The 26,379-nt window shown below is 41.8% G+C and overlaps 1 protein-coding gene across 3 annotated transcripts in view; it reads left to right on the plus strand.

The window, feature by feature from the left end:
- The window catches only part of NPSR1 (neuropeptide S receptor 1), a 271,339-nt gene that overhangs the window by 146,045 nt on the left and 98,915 nt on the right, over positions 1–26,379 (plus strand). For all 3 annotated transcript variants that reach the window (XM_083186322.1, XM_083186321.1, XM_083186323.1), the window contains exons 3-5: positions 3,277–3,380; positions 6,933–7,026; positions 14,010–14,211. In XM_083186322.1, the coding sequence (XP_083042448.1) occupies positions 3,277–3,380; positions 6,933–7,026; positions 14,010–14,211 (400 nt within the window). The remainder of the gene's footprint in view (positions 1–3,276; positions 3,381–6,932; positions 7,027–14,009; positions 14,212–26,379) is intronic.

The raw sequence follows: 26,379 nt of genomic DNA on the forward strand, positions 1-26,379 counted from the left end.
TACAAAAACACATTCTCTATTTGTTCCATGGAGCTTATTACGAAGCTTCTTGCTATGAATGCGTGCTGCGATATTAAACTTACAACTTACAATTAAACTTACAAAACTACAATTGTGCACTGGTACTCAGCAGCCACCGGGACTTTTACTCTAAGTAATGCAAGCTTAATATGACAAAAACTCTTTTTTTAAAGAAATGGAGGTACTTGTTTCCTGCATCTTATACAATCGCATCGCATGCAATATAGCGGCATGTGATGCATCCAATGCGATGCAATTTTTAATTGTACAAGCACCCTGACGGGTGCTTACAATGTTAAATGTACCCCCATTGTCAACGCCACCCCCACTATCAATGCCAACCCGAAGCAAGGGGGGCAGTACGCGTCCTCCGACCTTTTCATACCCCCACTGTCCACGTCGGCGTGGAATTGATCTTAGACAGTGTGGTGAGCGCAGCGAGCCACTGAGCCCGAAGCGTGACGAGCACAGCGAACCCCACGTGGGGACACAGATTACTTTACATGTATTACTTTACATGTATCCTCGCGGACTCGCTGCGCTCACCACGCTTCGGGTTGGCGTTGATAGTGGGGGTGGTGTTGATAATTGGGGTGCATTTAACATTGTAAGCAGATAAGTAGATCTGTGGGTCCTGGCCACAGACCCGATGGTGACGGGAAGCAGCGGGTTAAGGCAGTGCAGTGCATTTATAGCCTTAGTGACCCCCGGTGCCCACTCTCACTCCAGACTGCGGGGTCTGAGGGGCCTTTGTTACGCCATTGCTTCCAATAGCACATATAAATATTTTCCTAAACAATTCTCCCAAGCAATATAAGAATTTGCTGAGAAGTAACGGAACCCTTGCATATAAGTACATGTATTGTATATACCTGTAGATGTATAAATGTAGCATTGTTATATGTTATTAAATGCACAAGGATTTTCCACACTAAAGATAGAAATAAACTGAGACAAGTTTTCTGCATGCATAAATAACTTCTGTAGAGAAATGTTGCTTAATATTTCCAAGTGTATAAGCATCAAAACATTATTAGATCTCAGTGTACTCCAGATTAACAGCACTATAATGAAATGCCAAAGAGTTAAAATATTCACAAGTATATATCTGAAAATTTAGGGGTCGTGACAGTCTTTCCAAATGAAACAAGCAGATACACTTTGCAGAGAAGGCTCAGAACATAAATCCAGGTGCACTTCAGGACAGGACTAAATACAACACATTGTCTAAGGAGAATAACTGTAAGGGTTGTAATATTCAAAAAGCACTACTCAGAATTATAACTCCAGATGAGCAATTAGTCATCAGATGCAGTCTAGTACTATGAAATCAAAGGGTCTACTAAGCAGTGGATAGAAATAAAGTGGTGAGAAGATAAATGAACATCTAATCTAACTGCCATGTTACATGAAAAATGACAGGAGCTGGTTGGTCGGAACTTTATTTGCATTTTCTTTATCTCTCTCCTAGTCTACCTGGGATAAATATGGTATACAGACGTTTAGGATGCTGGCGGTCATATTACTATCGGACATATTACCGATAGTGAAAATGCTGCCAGGGCCTCGGAAGGCACCCCAACCATCTCCCCTACCTCCCTAACCCTTCCGTTTAGCAGCCTAATTATAGCCCTCCTTCCTGCAGCCAAATGCTAACCATCCACACTAGTGCCTAAACATAACCCTGCACCTTGCTGTCTAAACTTACCCCCCAGCCACACAGCCTAACCCTATCTCTCCCTTGAAGGTGCCTAAACCAAACCCCTCCTCCCTGCAGTCTTACCTAACACAGATTCATCCCTACTAGTGTTTAAACCTAATCTCCCCTTCCCTGGACACCCGCTAGCTAGCTCTGCATACATACCAATCAGGATCCCGGCTGTCGTCATTCTGGCATTGGAATCCAGATGTATTTGAAGTCCCGCTGCTGCGTTGTGAGGGCAATCAGGATGCTGTTATACTGTTTCAAATAGTATTAATGATTATTCAATCATCTAGGTTGGGATTACCCCATCTATGCTTTCCAAGCATACCCAGTGCCTCTGAGTTCAAGATAAACTAACAGTTTTTGGAGCTTGACTGAGGGAACTAATGATATCATTAGAATAAGTCTGCCCCCATCTACCTATGAGAAGTAAACTCAAAGTGCTAGATGTTCGGTCTAATTCAGACCTGATTGCAAAGCAAATTTTTCTCAAATTGGACAAAAACCATGCTGCTTTGCAGATGGGGCAGATGTAACATGCAGAGAGATTTAGATTTGGGTAAAGTGTATTCAAACTCAAATCTAAACTGCAGTGTAAAAATAAAGCAGCCAGTACTTACCCTGCATAGAAACAAAGTAACTCACCCAAATCTAACTCTCTCTGCACATGTTACATCTGCCCCCTGCAGTGCAAAATGTGCAGTATGGTTTTGGCCATTTGAGAAAAATGGTGCTATGCGATCAGGTCTGAATTAGGCCCATAATATGAAATGATGGCCAAATTCAGAGATTTTTCTAAAGGGGCAATAATTTACTAGGCAAAACCATGTCTGAGTTTGGCCGGGATCCTACACAGCCACCAGCCTCGCCTTGTATTACATCCTGCCCAAAGTGTGAAGAGGTATTTATTTGGTTCTCACCACCTCTTCCAGCCCTCACATTATGCAAATACATTAACACTGCTGGCACAGAACCTGGCATTATAAACTTTTGCAGCCAATATTAGGGAGAAAAGTGTATATTTTAGGGCTTGTTGGGACAGCTGCTTATGGGACCACTGTCCCTGCGTTCTTGGATTGATAATGTGCCCAGACACACATCGCTAAATAACTGTGAATAGGAAAGTTTGGGTTCAGCACATGTATCATATTCAGATATATATAGGGCATTCAATTAGGTTTGCCTAGGTGAAAAATCTCTCTGTGTTTAAGGGTGAATGGGGTCCCTATTCAATTAGAGGACCGATTCTTTGACTAGGCGAAAAATTGTGAGGTGGCGAAAAACATTTGGATCAGCAAATTTGACACCAATCCAGGTGTTTTTGCCACTTTGTTGGTTAAATTGTGTCCATTTTCACCACTTTTTCGTAAAAGACAAAAACAAAACTAATAGGCACCCACAAAATGTTGTTTCTGAAAGCTATTTGTTTTTTAGTTCTAAGTAACTTCCACACGTTACATCCACATTAAATACATGTTGTTTGGATTTGTATAGTATATGCTGCACTTTTCCATAAATAATGTATTCATTACTTTAACTTTTTTTTCTAGATGGTCTTACAGGAGCTATAAGCATTATGACTGATATCATTTGGAGATCTACTGGCAATTTTATGGCCCCAGATATTGTTTGCAGAATAGTACGATACCTACAGGTAAAACTTTTGAGGGTAATTTACTGATATCAAATAATTTACAACAGCTTAAAGCAGGCATGTCCAAACAATAGGCCTCCAGCTGTTGTGAAACTACACATCCTTGCCACAGTTTTTCTATAAAGGAATGCTAAAACGACGGCAAGGCATGCTGGGATATGTAGTTTTACAACAGCTGGAGGGCCACAAGTTTGGACATGCCTGTCTAAAGTCTTTAACTCATTTCATGAGGTTCCCATACATGGTACAATTATTGTATACAATTTGGACTAGATTGCATCACATCACATTGCATAGGTTTTGCATTGAGATGAGACGAGATCTAGTACAAAGCTGTGCGATGAGATGTGTGATGGGAGCGCGCATCACATCGCACCCAGCAATTGCACCGCGTATGGGCACCTTAAGGCTGTGCATTGCATGGTTAACACTCTTCCAGGCAATACATTACTAGGGGAAGGGTCCAGTGACCTTTATTGATACCTGAGGTGACAATACACAGTGTATAAAGGGTGTAGCCTCACTGGTGGTAGGTGTGGTCTCACAGATAGGGATGTAGCTCTGCTGGATTGACCCCCATTTTCTTCACTGCAGTGGTCCAGAGATGCTGGGCTGCACCTGGAACCAGCTAATCCAGTGCTCTCTACCACACTGCAACAGGGGCCAGTACTCCATGTAATGTTACATTGCAGCAGCCAGCTTCTATCGCTGAGAAGGAGTCGGCACTTTGGTTCACCTTGTGAACGGTGACACCCGAGTGTGACCAGCACTTTCCGCATAACCCTAGTGGAAGGGATCATCCTGATTGCAACTTCTGCATAATCAAAAATTCATACAGTAGTTACTATTAATGGGTGACATTTAACGATATCACCCACTGCCTGCAATGTAACTTGTCTGGTCAACATGTGAAATATTCAAAGGTTAGGCCTATCCATCCAGAAAGTTGACACCAATAGACTTCAATAGTGTCAACTAATGGAAAGTATTTCAATAGAAGCAGGAATATGATAAACCTCAAAATGGTTTCACATAAGGCAACAGTTTAATATTAAGGCATAATGACAAAAACATGCAGGCATATAGAAAATTACATTGTAAAGGTTAAGAAGCAATGTGGAAAATGCTAAACTCATGTGTAAATCTACTAAAGGTTCTATAAGCGAAAGGTGGGGATGTTGCCCATGTTGCAACCAATCATATTATAGCTATCATTTCTCTACTGCATCATAGAAAATGATAGACCGAATCTGACAGCATTGCTGTCCATCCCGACAGTCGGAATCGGGCTGCTGCTGGCGATAGCTGCCGGCTTATCTCCGGCAGAGACTGGGAGGTTCTGACTAAGCAAAATCACTTAGTCAAAATCTTTGAGTTTCAGAACCTTTAGTACATTTGCACCTCAACCCAAAACAGAAAATGGTGAGATATCACTAATCATTTAACAAGATTACAAAGTTAAAAAAAAGAAAGTCCAGCACGCAAACAGCTCAACAACTGCTGTATTCCAGTGGCGCCTGTTTTAATAAATATAATACTTTGAAAAACATTAGATAAACACTCCGGATCCATAGAGCAGTAAGAATGAATGTCCACAATGGCCCTCATTCTGATTAAGCGCAGCTTTGTGGGTCATCTAAACACTGCCCGCCGCCTGCACAAAGGTCCACCTGCCACATGCACCGCATGCACCACAAATCTCCCCACAGGCATGTGAATGGATGTTTTGGTTAAAAATCCATTTGCAGATTGCATGTGGGGCAGAATGATTTCACTAGCACTCGCAGATCTAAGACACTGCCAGTCAAATCTCCACATCAACAACAGCACCATCATTTCCTAATGTATGTCTTCTTACCCCACATAATTGATGTCACCTTCTACTCCAACCTGTTTTATACTTTATACTTAATTTCTCTTGCAGTTCTTGTGCACCCATCTTAGAAATGTTGCTATATTTTTCTTACAACCAAATTCCATCCATTTACTCATAATCTAGCACGCCACCTCATCCTCTTGTTTGGCATTCCTCTTTAACCTATTTTCCTACTTTAATTCATCCTAAGCGCTGACATCTTTGTATTAAAGGTAAATAATCTTGATATCTGATCAGCTTTCATTGGTTTCCAACGCCCAAAGATTTATTCTCCAAGGTAAAGCAAAATAACTGTCAAAAGAATATGCAATGCCCAGCTACAGTAAGTACTGAGCATCAGGCTGCAATAAGAATGCACTGAGGTCCAGGATCAGTGCAGGTTATTTTGCACATGTATGAAGAAAGGGTCCTGTTTTTGATCATGCTTTCTGCCTAAGCTCTGGAACTCATGTATCTACAACCTGTATTAGATGCAGTACATATATGCTTCTAACTGGGACTTTGTCTGCCTGTCCACTGTTGGAATACCCAAAGTCATTGAAGAGTGATCTTATCAATATTCATTTTTTTTACTAATAACATACCCTCCAACATGACCCTCTCCATTAGGTACAAAATGTTCTGCTTCTGGACTTCCCTCTTAATATATGATTGCTGTCACCTGTGTTGATCTAGTAAATAGATAAGAAAGGTGTGTCAATCATATAAGTAAGAGGGAAGTCCTGGAACAGAGCATTTTGTACCTAATGGAATGGTTCATGTTGGAGGGTATGTTATAATATGTTATTTAATGACTATTATATATACATTTTGATAGAATTATCAACACTAAGGGCAGTATTCAATGATGTTGATTCGCCGATATTCACAGCGAATGTGTCTTAATTTCGTGCTCCCTGGTGAATTCTTGACTGGAAAAGTGAATGACGGCCAATTCACTGTCTGTTATTCGCCGCAATTTGCTGCTGTTTTCCAAAGGGTTTTTCACTGTGATTCGCCATGAGTGTATTCAATGATAGGATGGTGAATTGCTTTCAGCTGGATTTTCGCTGTGGCTCACCATGTAGCAATCGCCATCTTTTTAAGGTGAACTGGAATGTTAGCTTTTAAAATACAGGGTTTTCTTTAATTTGGTGTAAAAAAATCAGTAATTTTTTCCTGTGTAGGGGCATGCTATTTTTATTCATGAATATATATATATAAAAAAAATTGCACATAACAGCCAGCAGGGGGCCGAGAGCTGCTCATTACATATTCATATTTTCACTGCTCCCGCTCATTTCATATGAGTGGGAGGAGGGCAGCGGATCCCTACCCGTGTCCGCTGCCAGCTCTCCTGGGGGGTAGCTTGTGCTGCCTGTGTCCCGGGGAGCCCTTCTCCCCCCCCCCCCCCCCCCACACCTTCCGGTGCAGGCAGGGAGACTTCCATCTCCGGGCTCCCTGCGGCATTGAATAGGGCGAAAGGGAGGGTTGGCAGTGAATGCTCCAGCCCTCCGGAACGCAGTGAATGTGCAGCGAATCCTAAACAGGATTCGCTGCACATGCCGAAAATCTTCATTGAAGTAGTAGTTGTAATGTCAAGTATGAAAATATTCAGTAGGATAAGAGTTGCATTTTATATTAAAGTAATTTTAATATTCTACTGAATAACTTATTGTGTTTGTTTCTTTGTTTAGGTTGTCCTTTTGTATGCATCTACCTATGTCTTAGTCTCTCTCAGTATCGACAGATATCATGCTATAGTCCATCCAATGAAATTTCTTCAAGGAGGTAAAGTATGACAAATATATTACTGCTCAGGCATATTTTTCTTAGAATCTATTCTATTGTAAACTTCAAATTGTATCCCCCAATGTTTGCCTTCTCGTTTTTAGCACCCAACATTTTTCCAAAGAAACCTCCTTTCATGTTTTAGGCCATTGCCTTCAAAAGACTTGTACAGTATATTGGAAAGCACTTGTTTCCTACATACAGATATTCATACAATATATGAAATTTCCAACAGCCTTATGTGAACACATTTTACAGTAGCCAGTATGTTTAGCAATTAATGCAAGTCCTGTGCTTCAGTTGTCCATGTAAAGTAGTCAGCCTCCTGTGTCTGCAATGGCATGTAACTCACTCTTCAGTATTCAATGAGAATACTCGGCATGTGCAGCAAATCCTGTTTAGGATTCGCTGCACAGTCGCCGTGTTCCAGAGGGCTGGAGCATTCGCTGCCAGCCCTCCCTGTCACCATATTCAATGCCGCAGGGGCTCGCTGCCCCTGACAGCGATTTGTAACCCCTGCGGCGAATGCCGCAGCTAGCCTGGGGACAGCGGCAGACAGGGAGATGAAAGCCTCCCTGTCTGCACCAGACACTGTGGGGCAGAAGCAGGGCTCCCGGGGACACAGGCAGCAGAAGCTGCCCCCCGGTAGACATGGGTAGGGAGGCGCTTGCGCTGCTCCCAATCGTGCATATGTAATGATAGAGAGCAGTGAATATATGAATATCTAATGAGAGTCTCTCGGCTCCCGGCCCCCTGCTGGCTGTTATGTGTAAAAAAATAATAATAATTATTAAATATACAGTATATGCATGTGCTGTAAGCACATAAATAAAAATAGCATGCCCCTTCACATAACACAATTCCTGATTTTTTTACACCAAATTAAAAAAAAAAAACCTTTACTTTAAAAGTTCACATTCCAGTTCACCATAAAAAGATGGCGATTGCTACACAGTGACACTAAGAAAGCAATTCGCCATCTGATCATTGAATACACTCACAGTGAATCACTTTGAAAAACCCATTGAAAAACCACAGCGAATTGCGGTGACTATCAGACGGCGAATTGTCCGTCATTCACATTTCGCCATCGGCGAATATTGCCCGTTGAATAGGGTGAATCACTTTTTCAGTAAGAGCAACAAAAGGGGAGGTGGTCATCCGCACAGGATCCTCATTGTATTTTGGAGGAAATTCGGACCCCCCTGAATTTTCAAAAAATGGCGTGAGCCTTCACTGTGTTTTCTATGGGAGGTGTGTAACCACTGGACAATTTTGAGATAGCTTAATTAGAAAAGAGAGAGAAAGTATGTCCTTATCGGGTGCACCTGTTAGGTCCTTAAATGAAATAAAATTTTATATTTTTGAAATAAAATTTAACCTTTATTAGATAATTACTTAAAACTAAGCGAAATATGACAAACACACATGTAACATTTAAATGTGAATACAAGGGGAAGGATAGGTGTGTTTATTTAAAATCGGTGGCCTACTCGTATCGCACTGATATATCTAACAGGTTTATCTCAGATTCCACGTGTGTGTCAGCACCAGGAAATGAATAATTAGGTTGGTACTGTGTCTGTGTTTATTTTCCCTCTTTTAAGAGGCTGTGTCTGGAGCCGTGCAGCGGACAAGTATATATGTAAATCCCCAAATCAGGTTATAGTTCCCGTGGGATGAAAAGCAACCTCCTGAGAATTCTATACCTCTGTGGTTTAGGCAAAATTTCTTCAGTCGACTCTGTGTCGTCTAAAATGATCATATGGTATTTAGGTAAATGCTATGCAGTCTGTGCAACACTTCTCATGTGTGGGTTAAATCCTTTTCTGACTGTATATTGGCTGTTAGGCCTCTGTGAATAAATTTGCTGTGGCCCCAAGGATAGTTATGTGGCACACTCGAAACACTTTTAACATACCGTATTGTCACTTTAAAATTAGAGTGGGTTGATAGTTTACTGTGTCTGGTGACAGAGATATGAGGTCATGTGTTGACTATCACAGTCGACACACTGTGTGTTAGCCGGAAGGCCGGTTGGTTGGCGGTGTATAATACGCCAGGGAGCCAATACATATAGTCAAACACCTTCCTGCAGCATGATATTGATTCTTGAATCAGAGTGACTGACACCAATATATGTCTTATCCAGTTATTTGTAAGTGGTGTGTCGACTGCCACCTGTCGACATAAGGGTATCGTTTTTAATGAGGTAGCGTGTATTTCTCTGGAGGCAGTATCCCACTTCTGGTTGATGAGCAAAGGTTTATGGTATAGGTTTTGCAAAGGAATTTGCTGTCTGAGTCACTCAGCAACTTTAATGGGGTTGCGGGTGCAAGAGGACAATTGCTGGTTTACCTCAAAAGAAACTTTTATTGCAACATTGTATTATACATCAACATATATATATGCACATATTCTTACTTAGATACATAGTAGTGGTATGCTCATGATGCATATATGGAAAGTGGGCTGCGGATGGCTTTGGTATTGCCGCTGCCTGAGACTTTAACTTGATCAGAAGGGCAGAATCAAATGCTGTCTCCCGATGTTGACACTGGTGTCCAACCTAAGGTGCTAAAATTATAAGGGATCCCTGCGGCATATACTGTACAAATATTGTGAATACAGAGGGTCTTCTGACAAATCTATCAGCTCTGTGGCTGTGCAATAGACCCCCTGTCTCGTCAGTGATATGCGGGGATACGTGGTACAGCTTAAGGGTGACACGATCTCATAGCGTGTCTGGTGTTAAGCTATGGTCAGGTTACCGCTGCTGTCCTTCTGTAGGGTACCGGATCAGCAGCCAGTACATGACATGACTGAGCTTAGTATAACCTGTGGGTAAAAGTACACAAATTAAAATGCAATGCTATATGTTGGCGAACGAGTAGGCACCACCGCTAGCCGGCGCGCGCTTCGCCTCCAGCTTTTTTCAGTAAAAAGATTCACCTTAAAGCATGAAAATAGCACACATTTGCCGTAGAACATGGCGAATCAGCCTCATTGAATACTGCCCACTGTCTGATTACAGCAGGTCATCCTGCAGTAAGATACACAGCACAACCGCTGTTGACCTTTTGACCATTTCAGCCTCATGCATGCATACCTCCATACATGACCCTCTCCAGAAGGGACACAATGCTCTTTTCCTGGACTTTCCTCTTAATTTATGATCACTATCACCTGTGTTGAAACACCTTTCTTCTCAATTAACCTTTTTAAAACAGGTGATGGTAATCATTAATTAAGAGGGAAGTCCAGAAACAGAGCATTGTCTCCCTCCAGGAGAGGGTCATGTTGGGAGGTATGTGCATATTTGGTTTGACCCATTGCTTTTGACCTAATTAGGGTTGACCTACTGTATCACCCTTCTGTAAACCTGCATTTTAGTAAACATACAGAGATCCACATATTGTCGCTTATTTTCTGTGTTTGTTTCCATGGAAGAATGATGCAGATTGTGTTTCAATCTAAGTCTCTTTAGTAAAGCAAGTATCAGACAAGCACTTAACTGCAGAAACAAACACTTACCGTAATAGAAATAGGAACTAAGAAGTACAGATATAATCCAACTACAGGTTTGAAAAGAAGACAATGAAGTACACAACAGATTTGGAAAGTAGATCTCAATGTTGGCAGCAGTTGTAGATTTCCCATAACAAGTTTAGCTAGAAAAAAACATATAATAAGTGTATTGAAAATTCAAGGTGACAATGAATTGTAAGATGCAGAAATGCAGGGATTGCTAATAAAAGCTAATGGTTTGTGCAAAAATAATGAGCATCAGCTATGCAGAATAATCCCTGATTCATTTAGTAGAACAGTCACCAAAGTGCTGGTTTTTGCCGAGAGTCCTGTAATGTATCTGTAGGAAACATATAAAAAATAATGTACAAAGACTACCTGAAGATAATGTAGAATAATATCCAAATAAAGAGCTAAGGTCTGGGTTTGCTGAACATGACCAAAAAGGCAAGTACAGTAAATGATCAAAAAAGGCAGGAAAGGTTAAAAAAAATCCAATGTATATGTTGAAGGTGAAAGGTGGGCTGAGTTTAGAACTAATCCAAGTGCAAAAACTGAATGTCAAAGACAGTCTGTGATCATAGCGGAATCCTTTAAACAGGCCAGCGACATAAATGTAAATCAGGAAACAGATCAGCAGACAAGGCTAGCAGCATTAAAGGAATCCACAGGATATATCATTTTCTACAGGAAGTGGCCGGACTATAAGGGCATGAGCACAGGTGGGGTAATTACCGGCATCAGCAGCATGATTTAACTGCTGAACTGCTGTATTGTATTGTACAGCAGAGACCATTGTGTGATGTAAAATAGCCATCTTTTGCTTTCCCACTATAGAGCAGCACCATAACCATTATAGTGTGATCATAGAACTTGTTGATGAACAACAGCAGGCGATGTTGATGCCTGGTGATGCATGCAGTTTTATTTATTATACTGGAATAGTGTAACAAACTAAAGTGCATAATTAATGATCTAAGGAGGTGCTTCTAGTTTAGTTGCTAGTTAGTGAGTTCCGCCCCCATCCCGATGTTTTGGGGACTGCGCATGGGCATGGTCTATTATGCGCATGTGCAGCTCCCCTTTGCAAATGGCTTTGGGGACTTGCATGGTCGCCGAGCCCTTTGCAGACATCAGGGTGGGCCGGGGGAGGACGGTGGCAGGAAAGGGGGTAACCCTTAGGAATGCCCAGCATTTATGGGCGTCCCAATAAAAATGCTGGCCATTGCCATTGGTAAGCGGGCTGGTGGAAGCCTGCTAGGGGTGGGCGGCTGAAGTCACAGGATGTCAGCTACCCACCCTGTCTTCATCCCAGGTGCTTGCAAATAAAAGTCAGTTTCCACTGACTTCTATTTGCGAACGCAGGAGAAATCACTCGATAGTCGGCGACCATCGAATGATTTCTCCTGCAGCAGAAGCATGCGAGGGATGTGTTTTGGTTACACATCCTCTCACATGGTAGCAAGGGAATGGGCGGCCGGGGAGGGGGGGTTGTTCAGATGGGCACCATCTCAGGCGGTCGGTAAGCTGCGGTGTTCGCAGCTTACTGAGCCAACCTGAATCGGCCCCTAAGTGTGGATTGCTAACTCTTTTAGTCGTTCCTGTTCCTTTTTCTTTCTGATGACACAGCAAAGAGACAGGTGGTCCCCAAACCCCCAACACAATAACTGACACAATAAATGACATAACTTATTTTTATTTTTTTAAGCAGGAACAAATATTCAGAACCTTGTACATTACGCACTACAATATAAATAGTCACTGTAATATATTACGCACTATAATATAAATAGTCACTGTAATATATTTATGAAACAATTTAAATATTCACATTACAGCAAAATAACTCATACATCATTACTGCATATTACTACTTTAGTTTGTTTTTAAAAGTATTGTACATCTACTGGAAGTAATTACACAAATAAATGTAACCTATTCTCTGCTCATGTCTTTAACTTATAAATAGCGATGATACTAATGACACAACAATAATGCAAGAAATAAGGGAAAATATATGAATTGCGCTCCACTGGTTACATTCCTAGCAAATATTCTACATATTCAGTCATACACTGTAACAAGCAAAATAAAAACCTACAGTCATATACTGTAACAAGCAAAATAAAAACCTATAGTTATTATTGCATAAAAACAATTAATATGTATAAGTATATAAAATATTTCTGTGAACTTGGTTCCAGTATTAGCAGGAGGTGAGGAGGTGCTGCCAGTGATGGGGGTGGGAGGACAGAGGGGAGCTGAGGGGGAAGAGAAATATATGAAGTGTGAGATGAGAATGAGATGTAGTCACACACTGCGGTGCCTTGAGGTTGGTGTAGAGGGAAGTAGGGCCCTGGAAGCAGGTGGAGAAAGGCTGTGGAAGGGATCAGGTGAAATAGCCAGAAAGGGGATTACCACTGTCCTGACACTGTTCGTATGGACTCTAGATGGTGGCCACACTGCACTGTGCCGCGCAAATATTTGTGGAGGGGCCAGCTTCCCCCTTGTCCCCCTTGTCCCCACCCCCTGCATTTGCAGTAGATGGACAGGATTTGCAGACACTGTAGAACCTGAGTATTAAAAATGAATTCAGCCACCAACAGAAAACCAAGTAACTGAAGGAGCTGATGTTTAAATATCACATAACTAAAAATTTTCATTACATCTATTTAATTTTTTATCTGATTGTATTACATATAGTTATGTTTTAATATAAGGTAATACTGTCTTTCTTGCTAGTGAGAATAGGATAGGATTACTACAGATACAATTCAAGGGTGCATCTCCAGGTCACCCTTCAAAAGTAGATTGAAAGAGTTTGCATTGCAGAACTATGCATTCTCCACCCCAGGAAGTTAATTTTGTTTTCTCATATGCAACTCTAAACCTTGTTTTTGCCTACATACACAAATTGTGGCATGTGATGTAAGTGATCCCAGCCCACATTATAGACAGAATGCACAAATCTATATACGTACTCAGCTTAAGACAGTGTTTCAGATACATGAATACGAAAAAATGGGCCCTAGTACTGGGGAAAGTGTCATATGCAAAAGTGAGAGGACCCTCTGCAGATGCTGCACCATATAAGTGGTTGTAGCTACATTTGGTTTTGACTGCACCTCCCTGGCAGGTCCAGACCCGCAGACAGGCTCCAGTCTGATACCTACTGTGTTATTCTACTGGATAAAATTGACCAATTCAAAACAACATTTGTAGCTTCTTTTGCAAAATAAATGTAAAAAAATATCCTCATGACTTGAAATAATATAATACATAGTTCCCAAAAAATGTATACTTTCTAAAAACTAAAAATGATTTTAGGGTTCACGTATTATATTCTGGCCAACAAAAATGGAGGATTCCTCAACTTTAAACTATTCACTATTAAATTTCACTGATTACTGTACTTTACTGATGCTAATGCATCTGCTTATTTTATTTTCCAACAGAGAGACAAGCTAAAGTGTTGATTGCAGTTGCATGGACACTATCTTTCCTGTTTTCAATTCCTACCTTGGTTATTTTTGGAAAAACGAAACTCCAAAATGGAGAGATTCAATGTTGGGCTCTTTGGCCTGATGACTCTTACTGGAAACCATACATGACAATCGTGGCCTTGCTGGTGTATTTCATCCCCTTGATCATTATAAGGTAAGCAATATATTAGGTATTTCAATAAATATACAATAGTATAGAGTTACAATAGCTTTTGAAGAGAAAGAGACAGAAGGTGTTTAGAACACAAAGATGAGAAGCAGGAACCATAGATGACAATATGATAGGAAGAACTTTTAGAACAGTAAGATGACAGTAAGATGACAAGCAGGGACCATAGAACAGACACATGAAAAGTGGGAACTGAAATGAAAAGAACATTGACAGCCAAGAAGCAAAAAAGAGAGCTAACAGGTAGGAAAATTGGCACAATATAATGAGAGGCAGAAACTCTACCATAAAGTTAATGCAAAAGCTAAAGAAAATACGGTACTCTTTACCTAGAACGGCGCCCGTCGCGGGCATCGCGGGTACATTTATGTCTGCCCGCGACGCGACCGACGCGATGCCCGCGATTTTCCCATTGAAACCCATGTTAAACCTGAAAAATCGTGTCGGTCGCGTCGCGGCCGGCCATAAATGTACCCGCGATGCCCGCGACGCGATGCTCCCGATTTCCCATAGGAATCAATGTTAAATGCCCGCGATGGACCCGATTTTACTGTTAAATGGCTCAATGGACCCGATTTGGCCATAGGAATCAATGTTAAATGGGCCACAGAGCCCATTAACCCTTAAATGGCCCCCCCAATTTTTAACGCCACCCCACGATCCACGTCAACCCGAAGCGTGGCGAGCGCAGCGAGCCCGCGAGGGGCGGCGGTACGCGTCCTCCGACCTTTTCATGCCCTACTATCCACGTCGGCGTGGAGTTGAGAATAGAATAGTGTGGCGAGCGCAGCGAGCCACCGAGCCCGAAGCGTGGCGAGCGCAGCGAGCCCCGCGAGGGGACGCGGATACCTTCACAGGTAAACGCGTCCCCTCGCGGGCTTCACAGGTGTCCGTGGCCACGCGGACACCTGTGAAGCCCGCGAGGGGACGCGTATAACTGTGAAGGTATCCGCGTCCCCTCGCGGGGCTCGCTGCGCTCGCCACGCTTCGGGCTCGGTGGCTCGCTGCGCTCGCCACACTATTCTATTCTCAACTCCACGCCGACGTGGATAGTAGGGCATGAAAAGGTCGTAGGACGCGTACCGCCGCCCCTCGCGGGCTCGCTGCGCTCGCCACGCTTCGGGTTCGCTTTGATCGTGGGGTGGCGTTAAAAATTTTGGGGGCCATTTAAGACTTCAGGGGGACTATTAGGGCTCTGTGGCCCATTTAACATTGTTTCCTATGTAAAAATCGCGGGCATTGAGGCATTTAACGCTAAAATCGCGGTCAATCTTCCTTTTTAACATTGTTCCCTATGGGAAAATCGCGGTAATCGCGGGTACCCGATTTTGATGTACCCGCGATTTACCCGCGATGCCCGCGATTACCACGATTTTACCCCCGATGCCCGCGATTTCAATCGTGGGCGCCGTTCTAGGTAAAGAGTACCGAAAATACTTGTACTTTTACATATTTCATACATCTATACCAGGGCTAGGCAACACCGGCCCTCCAGATGTTAGTGAACTACACATCCCAGTTTTGCTATGTGGCCATGCTGAAACTGATGCAAAGCATCCTGGGATGTGTAGTTCACTAACATCTGGAGGGCCGGTGTTGCCCAGCCTTGATCTATACCGTACTTATGCATGCCCAAAATAACAAATACTATCATGATATGGATGGCTGTATCTCTTTTCTGACTAGCCTTCTCCAAACATTTCTATGGTTGGTCCTCAACTTGTAATAAGCAGCCGCAAACCTGATAACTTGTTATTATAGGGGTGAGTTGGCCAACTACTGTACACTAATTTGATTGTACAAGCAGACAAATGTGATTATTTTTTTAGCATATTTTACAAAAGCTCTAGTAAAATCTAAAATGAAAAAGTGGCAAGTCATTTTTTCGTTTTCACCATCAGATGGTCTGGAGTTGAATTAATGGCATGCACTGCAGTGGCACTTAATCACTCCACAAACTTCGATTGATAGCTGAGTATTTGGGGTCCATTGTTACTTATGCCAAACCCCTGACTATATGGAACAGTGAGAAAGGAAGGGTTGAGCACTGTACATGATAGTTTTCTAGCATTTTTATCGGGGGGGGGTGGGGGGGATTGTTAAGTACATGTATTCATAAATATTATAAAATATGTATGCAATATGGTGACATGAACTTGAACAACACAAGCAAAAAGTCGACATGAATTTTTCACGGTGTTTATGTTGAAATATGTGGAAACGGACAACCTATAAGTATACCACTGTGCTGTCTATGCGTCGGGCATTATTATATTCCCCCGCCACGTCCACTGGGATGGTAATGTGTGAACAAGTCAGTTTTAAAAGAAAAATCATGAAAACTTACAGTATGTCAAACTTTTCCTGTACCGACCATGTCCACCTTCTGTCCACCGACCTAGTGTATGTCGACCATTATTAGGTGTCGACCTACTCACTGTCAACCATTAGTGGTCAACCTAGACATTGTTGACCGGCCAACTAGATACCATGCAATATATGCGCTGGATCGATCCCCCAATGATCGCTGGCACTGTAACATTGTGTAACAATGATGACTTCACAACCAACAAGAGTTGTATCTTCTTGAGAGATATTTGCACCAGATCTGAATTTTTTGAACAAAATCCTTCTTAGATGGACAAAACCATGTGCACTGTAGGGGGGCAGATGTAAAATGTGCAAAGAGAATTAGATTTGGGTGAGTTATTTAGTTTCTGTGCAGGGTAAATACTGACTGCTTTATTTTCACACTGCAATATAGATCTCACTTTGAAGTAAAACCCCACCCAAATCTAGTTCTCTCTGCACATGTTATATCTGCCCCACCTGCAGTGCACATGGTTTTGTCCATCTAATAAGGATTTTGTCAGAAAGAGTGAACTAGAATAAGGCCCTAAATTATATTTGCGGGCATTACGCCAACAGGGTGGGCAGCTGATGTCATTTGATGTCAGCCGCCCGCCCCCGGCACACCTCCTTCTGCAAGAATTACCTATGGGAACGCCCTGGGTTTTCATAGGGATGCCCATGAAATGCTGGTCATTCCCATGGGCGACACCCAGACCCACAGCCCCACGACCCTCGTCTGCACTGACCCGTATGTAAGTCGCTGAGTCTGTTCGCCCAGGGACCCTGTACGTGCAGTGAAGCATGTAAACTTGAATAACCTCTGGTGTAGTGTGTACACTTTGACTACCTATAGAATTTACTGTAAAGTACAATTGAACCTACTGTACTGTATTTCATTTGATTTGATTGCCATAAATGTTTGCTTATGTGCTTTTCCTTCCCTAAATTATACTCACTTGTTCCACATGACCTACAAAGGCACCCAACCCTTGGTTTCTGCTATCCTGAAGCTTATTTAATTGTTATGACCTCTGATGCAGCATTGTTTAAAAACCATTTACTTGTCCTTCAATATCTTGTACTGTGAGTATTTTTTTTTCTCGTTTTGTGCATATGTTTATGTATGTTGCAAGGTGCTGCGGAACCCTTGTAACTATAACTAAAGTATAAAAATAAGTGGAGATCTGGCTGATATTCTTTCTACTCTGAATATACCAAAATCCACAGCGATTCATACTGTATGTTAGCCACAAATGCCAAAATATTGCAAGGCGGTCGCTAAGGGTGGTGTTATGCTTTTAAAAGTGGTTAACATGCATCAGTTTAAACTTGTACTTGTGTTGACTGTCTTGTTCATGAGAGAACTAACTTGATGTTTTTCAAACATGTTCCAATTGCACAATTTTTAAAGCTATACGGTTGGAGATTCACACTTTAACTTTGCCTTTTCTTTACAAAAGTGCCCAATTTAGCTTGTTTTTAAATCCCCTTTCACATTGCAGCTTTAACACGGTATATTGCCATTTTTACCATTTTAAAACCGGGACAGCTGCAATGTGAAAGCTCCATTGTCAATTTACCGGTTACAGAATACCGGTATTTTGACACGTGTTAAAAGCAGGATCCTACACATTTAAATTGAAACAGTAATACCCCTTTCAGACCGCACTTAAACGGGTAATATACCGTTTAAGCTATGCGGTGTGAAAGGGGTTAAGGCTGTCTGACCCATTTTTTTAAATGTTTAAAATTACCGGGTCAATGCCATTTATGCGATGTGAAAGCAGCTTTAATGTATTGGAAATATTTATTTAAGCGCATTTTGAAACCTTGACCATTAATTGTGCCTTAAGAAAACACTGGCAATGCAGCATCGCTGCTCACCACCTTGTTTCCTGTATCAATAGGCTATCCCTTTAAACCCAGACACCAGGGTTTAAAGTGGGGGTTAACTGGGTAGAACTGAGTTCCACCCCCGATAATAGTAAGGGGAACTCCATTACACCTCCACTACAGCTGTGCACAGTAATTCCAACAGAAAAGCCTGTCCTAGCATCTTCCTTTTCTGGCACGTCGTATATGATGTAATGCCATCACCACAGCAAGGCATGGCACAAATTTTATACTTTGCAGGGGTGCTGAAAATCTTGGCAGTGGCCGGGGCTCCGCCTATTGGGGGGGGGGGGCGGGCAGTGGCAGGGGAAAAGAGATCCGCCACCTCTCCAGGACCACTTTAAGACCTGTTGGACACTCATAAATTATTTACAAAAAAAGTAAAAAGAAACTCGGGTGGGTTGCACTTTTTTGACTTTTTTATATTGTTTTTATCTGCTGTGCCCAATTAATAAATTGTATGTGTTCTTATTTTTTTTTATATTCTATATTTTTATCTATTTTTTTATATAAATTTAAGAAAAAATTGGTTGAATTTTTATTGAAAACCAATAAATTTATGGCTGTGTGAAAATAATTTTTTTACAAAAACCCTGCGATTTTTATTGGGTTATTTATGCAGATACTGGTATCCAATTGAGACAACTTTGTTCGATATTAATCAATATTATATCGATAAATGAAATCTTGTTATGAAAGGTTGACCATCATATCACCCTATCAACACATCACCATCGATGTTATGGGTATTTCACTCAATTAATTAGTAATCAGGGTCTAATCATTGGTCAAAGTAAATTTCATAAAATATCAAAGTATCTTCACTAATACTATATACATATGTACAATTGCGCGGATCTCATCCACACTCATCCACACATTCCCTCTCTCATAATTGCTGCATTCAGCAATGACCTGACATATTTATGCCCTATACAATGTGAAAAAAGAGTAGTGGTGCCCCACTTAGCATATACAAGTACTATAGGTCATATAAACCAATTTTAGCATTCAAGACCTGTTTCCATTCATGCCACAACATTGGACCATTGATCACCAGACACCAATTCAGCACACTAATTGTCAAGCACTGTTAGAATCCAAACACACCGCTCTCGCAGTCTCTCATAGATCTATGTACCTATATACGGCTATATTGCCAATAACACTCATAGATTACCCAGGTTCTATGGCTGGTTAAAACTAGGAAAGGCAGACTTGAATTAAGATAGCCACAGAACTTGTGCAATTCATAAGAGTCCTAGTTTAAGGGGTTCATATGTTAAGCCTACTGTATGTATGTAATTTCTAGTTTACTGTGTAATATGCTGGTGTGTGTCTTTGAGACATCTGGATATTTTTAATAAAGAAATGTGTTTGCTTACTAAACCACTCTTAAATAACATTAAAAATGATAAGCAATAGTGTAGGAAATGTTTTAACAGCGGATCCATGTTTTTCTATCTTGCTTATTAAACAGCAATTATGTGCATGTATCAGTGATGCAGTCAGGGCGGTCTTAACAGCAGTGTGGGCCCCTGGGCAAAGCAATGCACTGGGGCCCTGACTCATCCTCCCCTATTAGGGGTGGGGGGTGCTATCAGCAGCAGTTTTGATGTCCCACGGGTGGCAGTGGGTGCTCTATCGTCCACTCAACATGTAGGCAGGGCCGGCGACAGGGGGTGTCAAGGGGGACATGTGTGACGGGCCCTGGCGTTCTGGAGGGCCCCAGGGACCAGCCGCGGCCCGTCTGTGTTATCCCCGCTGCGGCCGTCTACTGTGCAGCCTGTGCGTGCCACCTGTGTAAGTGTGCTGCTGCGCTCTCTGGCTGTGTCCGTCCGACTGTGTGTGGGCTCCACCGCCGGGTCTCTCCTGCGCTGCTGTGTGTGTGAGAGTGCCTGTCTGCCGCGGCGCGTACAGAGCAGGTTGCAGCCGCTCAGCGTTAGGAGGCTGAGTCAGCTGTCTGCTGTCTGCACTGCGCACGGACATTAATGTGCTTCGTGTCGGCACCAAGAACTCTGCTGCTCCGCTCACACACACTGGGCTGTGGCTGCCTCCTGCCCTGCTGGACTAATGCCTTCTCGTCGCAGCAGGAGACACATTTGGAGAAGAGAATGAAGTCCCCAACTGAAGTCTGAAAGGGCCCCCCTGGATCCTCAATGGTATAGGTGAGGAAGACAAGGAGGTAAGAAGCTGCCTGGAGCTCATCTTTCTGCAGTGAGAGCAAGTGTCAGCATTATTGTCATATACAGCATTATACTAATAAATGTACCGTGCTCTAAATAGTTTTTAAGCAGCTCCAATGGGTTAAATTAGATTAAAATAATAAAAGGAGTGTTACTGGTATAATGTTAGGGGTATAACTGTCCCTAACTTTTGGGACCCTGGCAGCTGCACAGCTCGGCGGCTGTTTGTACTTCAATCGCGGCTTCCGGTCTGTAGTCCCCTCTGCTGCAGGGAGGTATGTTTGGTAATGCCATAATCCCCCAAATTGTACATTTACCTCTATCTGCACATTTCTAGTATTCCAGTGTCTTATATTTGGCAATAAATTTATGCAGAAGACGGTTTGGGAGTACGTGGGGGGGGGGGCGGGGGGCCCCAGATATATCAGTGTACAGGGCCCCAAGTTTTCTATTGCCGGCCCTGCATGTAGGACCTGGAGCAGTAACTTCTGCTAATTACTCCTTTACTGCACAGGTGGTGGGAGGGTGAACACTAACGTGTGGAAGGGGCACTGAGCTGAATGAAGGGTCCCTTGTAAATGACTTCCAGGGAGGTAGGGGGTGTTTTATGTTGGATAATGGAGTGGGCTTAATATTCGTCATTTTCCGGTGGAAGGGCAGCTTGTTTGACTGCAGATATCGCCATTATCTGGAAATAGATTTCTTAGCCTTCAATAGTACAAAACCTAGAGTCCCAACTTTCAAGAGGTGCTGGGGACTTGGGGATCAAAAATATAAAACTGTACACCAGACGTTTGGAGCTGGAGCAGGGACCGGCTGCTGGAAAGCTGATATCTCTGGTTCTGGGCATGATAGAGACAAGCCGCTAGTGTTGACAGAAAGAGTCCCAGCTTTTGGAAAATACTCTCAGAAAAACTCTAAGTCAGAGAGAGGGCAAAAGAAAAACAGATGTCTGAAACTGTAAGTCAGAGAGAACCTGAGAAAAATGACTGGAAATTGCAAATAGCAGGTCGGATGAGGACTGCTGCTTTGAAGTTGGATATCTCCAGTTCCCCAGGGCCGATTTTCAAAATTCTGGTATCCCTGGAAAAAGGGGATCCTCAGCTATCAGCATAGGGCCCTTATACACCTGGGGCCCCTGGGCAAGTGCCCATTAAGCCCATACGAAGAGACGGCCCTGGATGCAGTCTAGCGCCATTCGCCACCATCCATTGTCTAGGGTTCTGTGAACCATTCTGAAGTCACAATGTGGTTTGCTTTTGCAATCCACTTCTGATCATATTAGGGCTTGCTTCAGAACATTTGGACACTTCCATAATGACTAATTGTGTACTGTATTTGTACATTTTGATTAGGCTTATTTGGCTTAATATATCATAATTAGGGTTATAAAAAAATCAATGTTTTAATTTTTTTTATACATCCCAAATGTAAATAATGTATTTACAAGAATGAAAAAAAATAGTTATTTTTTTATACATCTTTTAACTTTTTTTTTACCTCAAATGACCCCAAAATCTTCCTTTTTACTACTTTTTCTGACACATTTTGGGAGCATCCAGTACTTTCCTTATGTTCCCTAATAGAACTCTATATCATATATTGGATCTTACATTTCTCAGGTATGTGCATTTCAGCAAAGTCTGAGAGGTTCATGAAACAAACTTGCATTCGGAGACTCATACCTACTTGCATTAAGCCCATAGAATATTTGTTATGACTGAGCTTGTTTCTATATGCCTAGTACTGTAGTCAGTCACTAATGAGATGGTTGTTACTGATCACCGGAAAGTTACTTCTATTGAGAATCATATGTTCATTGGAACCATCATTTACACCCATTCAGTGTATCAGAATATATTGTAATACTTACTATTAATGTTATCCTTCTCTAAATAATAAGTGTTGATTTAGTGATAAGGGGTCATTTCAATGTTCAGAAATGGACAATTGAGTTGCAATCAGAAAACTTATATGCAAATTACTAACAACAGATTGTTTTGTGATTGACCGCAATCAAGCATTGTATTGCCCATTTAATCCTTAAATGTTCCTTAATTTAAACATTGTTTCTTAATGTAGAGAAATCTAAGTTACATTTTTGGACCTGTTTTGCAATCAATGTGAATATTCAACAAATGTCCTTAGCATTTTTAGATATGTTTTTTGTTTTTCTTTTCTTACCCTAGCATCAATTATGCTCGGAATAAAAATGGATATGCATAATATTAACTTACTGGCAGAAAAAAGTTTGTGTTCCTTTTTGTGAATTTTTTTTTATCATTAAAATCAAACTTTAGTGGAATTCAAAAGTATAACCTCTTCTTTTTGCCTTAAGCTATTCACCTCTCAGTCATCAGAGTAATTTACAAGGTATGAAATATGTAATTGCATAATGCAAATGCAAATTCTTTACATCTTCTGACATTACTATACTTGTTCGTAAGCCCCTGAATAAGAATATAATGGGTTGGGTGATTGCAGAATAAGAGCTACAGTAGATTAGAGATGGGCAGTTTGGATTTGCTGGAAACCGAACATTGTGTCATTTTTGGCTTATGTCTATACTTCGTCCCATTTTTTTTTATTAGGCGCAATGTATTCATTCTGATAGCCTCTTGATATCCCTCGGAAACCTTTTTTGCAGTTATTATTGCCCTTATTCTAGTTCACTCTTTCTGACAAAATATTTCTTAGATGGACAAAACCATGTGCACTGCAGGTGAGGCAGGTGTAAAACCCCACCCAAACCTAATTATCTCTGCACAAGTAACACCTGCCTCACCTGCAGTGCACATGTCCAACTAAGAAATATTTTGTCAGAAAGAGTGAACTAGAATAAGGGCCTCAGTTCCTGCTGGAGCCTGCTGAAAAATAGCCCTGTATATATATATATATATATATATATATATATATATATATATATATATATATATATATATATATATATATATATATGTATGTGTGAATATTTTCTTCCCCCTAACAAGGGAATTAATTTCACCAATGTTCCATGAACCTTTATTCCATGGAGCCATGTCTTAAAATTTGTATGTGAAGTCATCCACTTCCCCTCATGGGGCTCGCTGCGCTGCCCACGCTTCGGGCTCGGTGGCTCGCTGCGTGGATAGTGGGGGTATGAAAAGTTCAGAGGACGCATACCGCCGCCCCTCGCGGGCTCGCTGCGCTCGCCACGCTTCGGGTTGGCGTTGATAGTGGGGTGGCATTAACAATGGGGGGGCATTTAACATAGTCATTACCCATCAGGGTAGGTATACAATTAAAAATCGGGTCTGGGGGGGCATTTAACATAGGAATCAGGCATCTGGGTGCCTGTGCAATTAAAAATTGGGTCCAATCGCGTCGCATTGCATGCAATGACATCGCATGCGATGCGATGCAACGCGATTTCTTGGTTGTACAATGCCCTACAATGAAAAAGGTGGGCGCCGTGATAATACACAAGTACCGGCAACATTCCCTCATGTGAAATAAATTCAGTACTACAATATACTTCTTGGGCATTGCATTGATTTACCAAAGAAAAATACTGTACGTAGTACTCAAATGCAAAACAATGCATTTTTGATATTTTAGAGAGGGAAATATATTTAGAATTTTGAAGTAATGTTAACTTAAATACATCACTGATTAGAATTTTCATTCATTCAACATCAAAGCTGATGAGATTAAATTAGATTATTAAATCAATCATTTAAAACATTCAATCAGACCTTTTTTGTTGACATTTATATGAAATGACTATTAGTCTAATGACTAGGTGAAGAATGAAGGCTTTTTGTGTTTTGTGTCAAATAACATTCTGTGGCTCATAGAGTTGAATGCAATTTATGCCGAAAATCATTTGCATACTGTATATAAAATAACAAGCATTGTGTGCAGAGCCACTGGCCTTTCAAGACATGAAGGTATTATTGTGTAAATTATTCAAACTGCTTAAGATACACAATTTGTTTAACCCTTTGAGTGCCAAGTGAATTTGACAAAATTGGTGTGAATATTGGCAAGCAAACATATTTATTCATCATAATGACCTGTAATATTTAATTTGTATAGGAAATATAATATTTTTTTACACAACATTTTTATTTAAATTGATATAACAAATGTGACCAATGCTGGATATTTTACATAACTCTGAAAGCTGTTGGCACTCATATTTTGGGCATCGCTCATAGAAATGTTGCCATTTTTAGTAGATATTTTGCATATCTCTCACAGAGATGTTGGCACTCAAAGTGTTAAGAAGATACACTAATAACAGTAGGATCTCCATTGTTGGTGTTGCTGTGAAATGCTTGTGTGCAGCTTGAGGATGGTCCTATTTGGACCAAAATGCTGTGATATACTGTACTTCTAGAACATGCATGTTAAAGTATCAGAATAATAACAGAAATGCACTGTAGGGAATTCACCATAGTACTGTGCAGTATAAAGTAACATATTCAGGTACTTGTATATTATCTGGGCGCCCAATTTTTTCATCGGATCGCATACGTCGCATCGCATCGCATACAATCATATCGCATGCGATGTGACGCTATTGGACCCGATTTTTAATCATACAGGCACCCAGATGCCTGATTCCTATGTTAAATGCCCCCCCCTCCCAGACCCGATTTTTAATTGTATACCCACCCTGATGGGTAATGACTATGTTAAATGCCCCCCCCCCCATTGTTAACGCCACCCCACTATCAACGCCAACCCGAAGCGTGGCGAGCGCAGCGAGCCCGTGAGGGGCGGCGGTACACATCCTCTGACCTTTTCATACCACCACTATCCACGTCGGCGTGGAGTTGATTTTATATAGTGTAGCGAGCGCAGCGAGCCACCGAGCCCAAAGCGTGGCATAGTGGGGGTATGAAAAGTTCGGAGGACGTGTACCGCCGCCCCTCGCGGGCTCGCTGCACTCGCCACGCTTCGGGTTGGCGTTAATAGTGGCCTGGTTGTGGGCCTTGTGGACACATTCACAACATCCAATATCATTCATATCTGACACATTAATGACAACAGGAGTTGAGGAATAACTGTATTAAATGAAGAAATATAAGCAATAAATAGATTACAAACAAACATAATGATTAAATATAACAATACTTAAAGAACAACAAGAAGAAATATAATAATCATAAATACCCATAATTACTTCATCAACAAACTTAGTGCGTGTAAAATGCGGGTAAATGGGCTGTCACCCGCCAGGCACTTTCGCCACACAAACTCATGCATATAAGAGTCAAGGTGTTGGCGGGCTGTGCCCCGCTGGCGTTTGTTCTGCCATTTTGCACATCCCCATAGTCTTTCTATATTTTGGGTATGTGCTCCAGTCTGGGGGTCAACAAAGTTGTGATTGACCCTCAAATGATTATATCCAGCACACTCAAGTTCACTAGTATTGTAGGCACGCCAGCAATCACTCACAATTGTCGTGCCAGGCTTGATGTGCTGTGTAATCACGGCCATCAGGTTTGTTGCATCTCGTTGTTCAACAGGCAACATGAAGCTTTCCCCTGTTTCGCGGCACACCTCTCCAAAGACCCACTGTTGTGGGAGAACTCTGCCGACATTTGCTTGTCTCCTCACAAACAGCGACTCATCGATCTGTACAATTCTGCCTGTTCCCCCAATGCGGCATTGTGGCTGGGACAAGAGGTCGCATTGACACGCCTCCCGCATCAAGGCATTGTAGAACACAGCC

This window comes from Crinia signifera, chromosome 5 (assembly GCF_055691185.1).
Source record: "Crinia signifera chromosome 5, ASM5569118v1, whole genome shotgun sequence".
In the NCBI taxonomy this organism is placed as follows: Eukaryota; Metazoa; Chordata; class Amphibia; order Anura; family Myobatrachidae; genus Crinia; species Crinia signifera.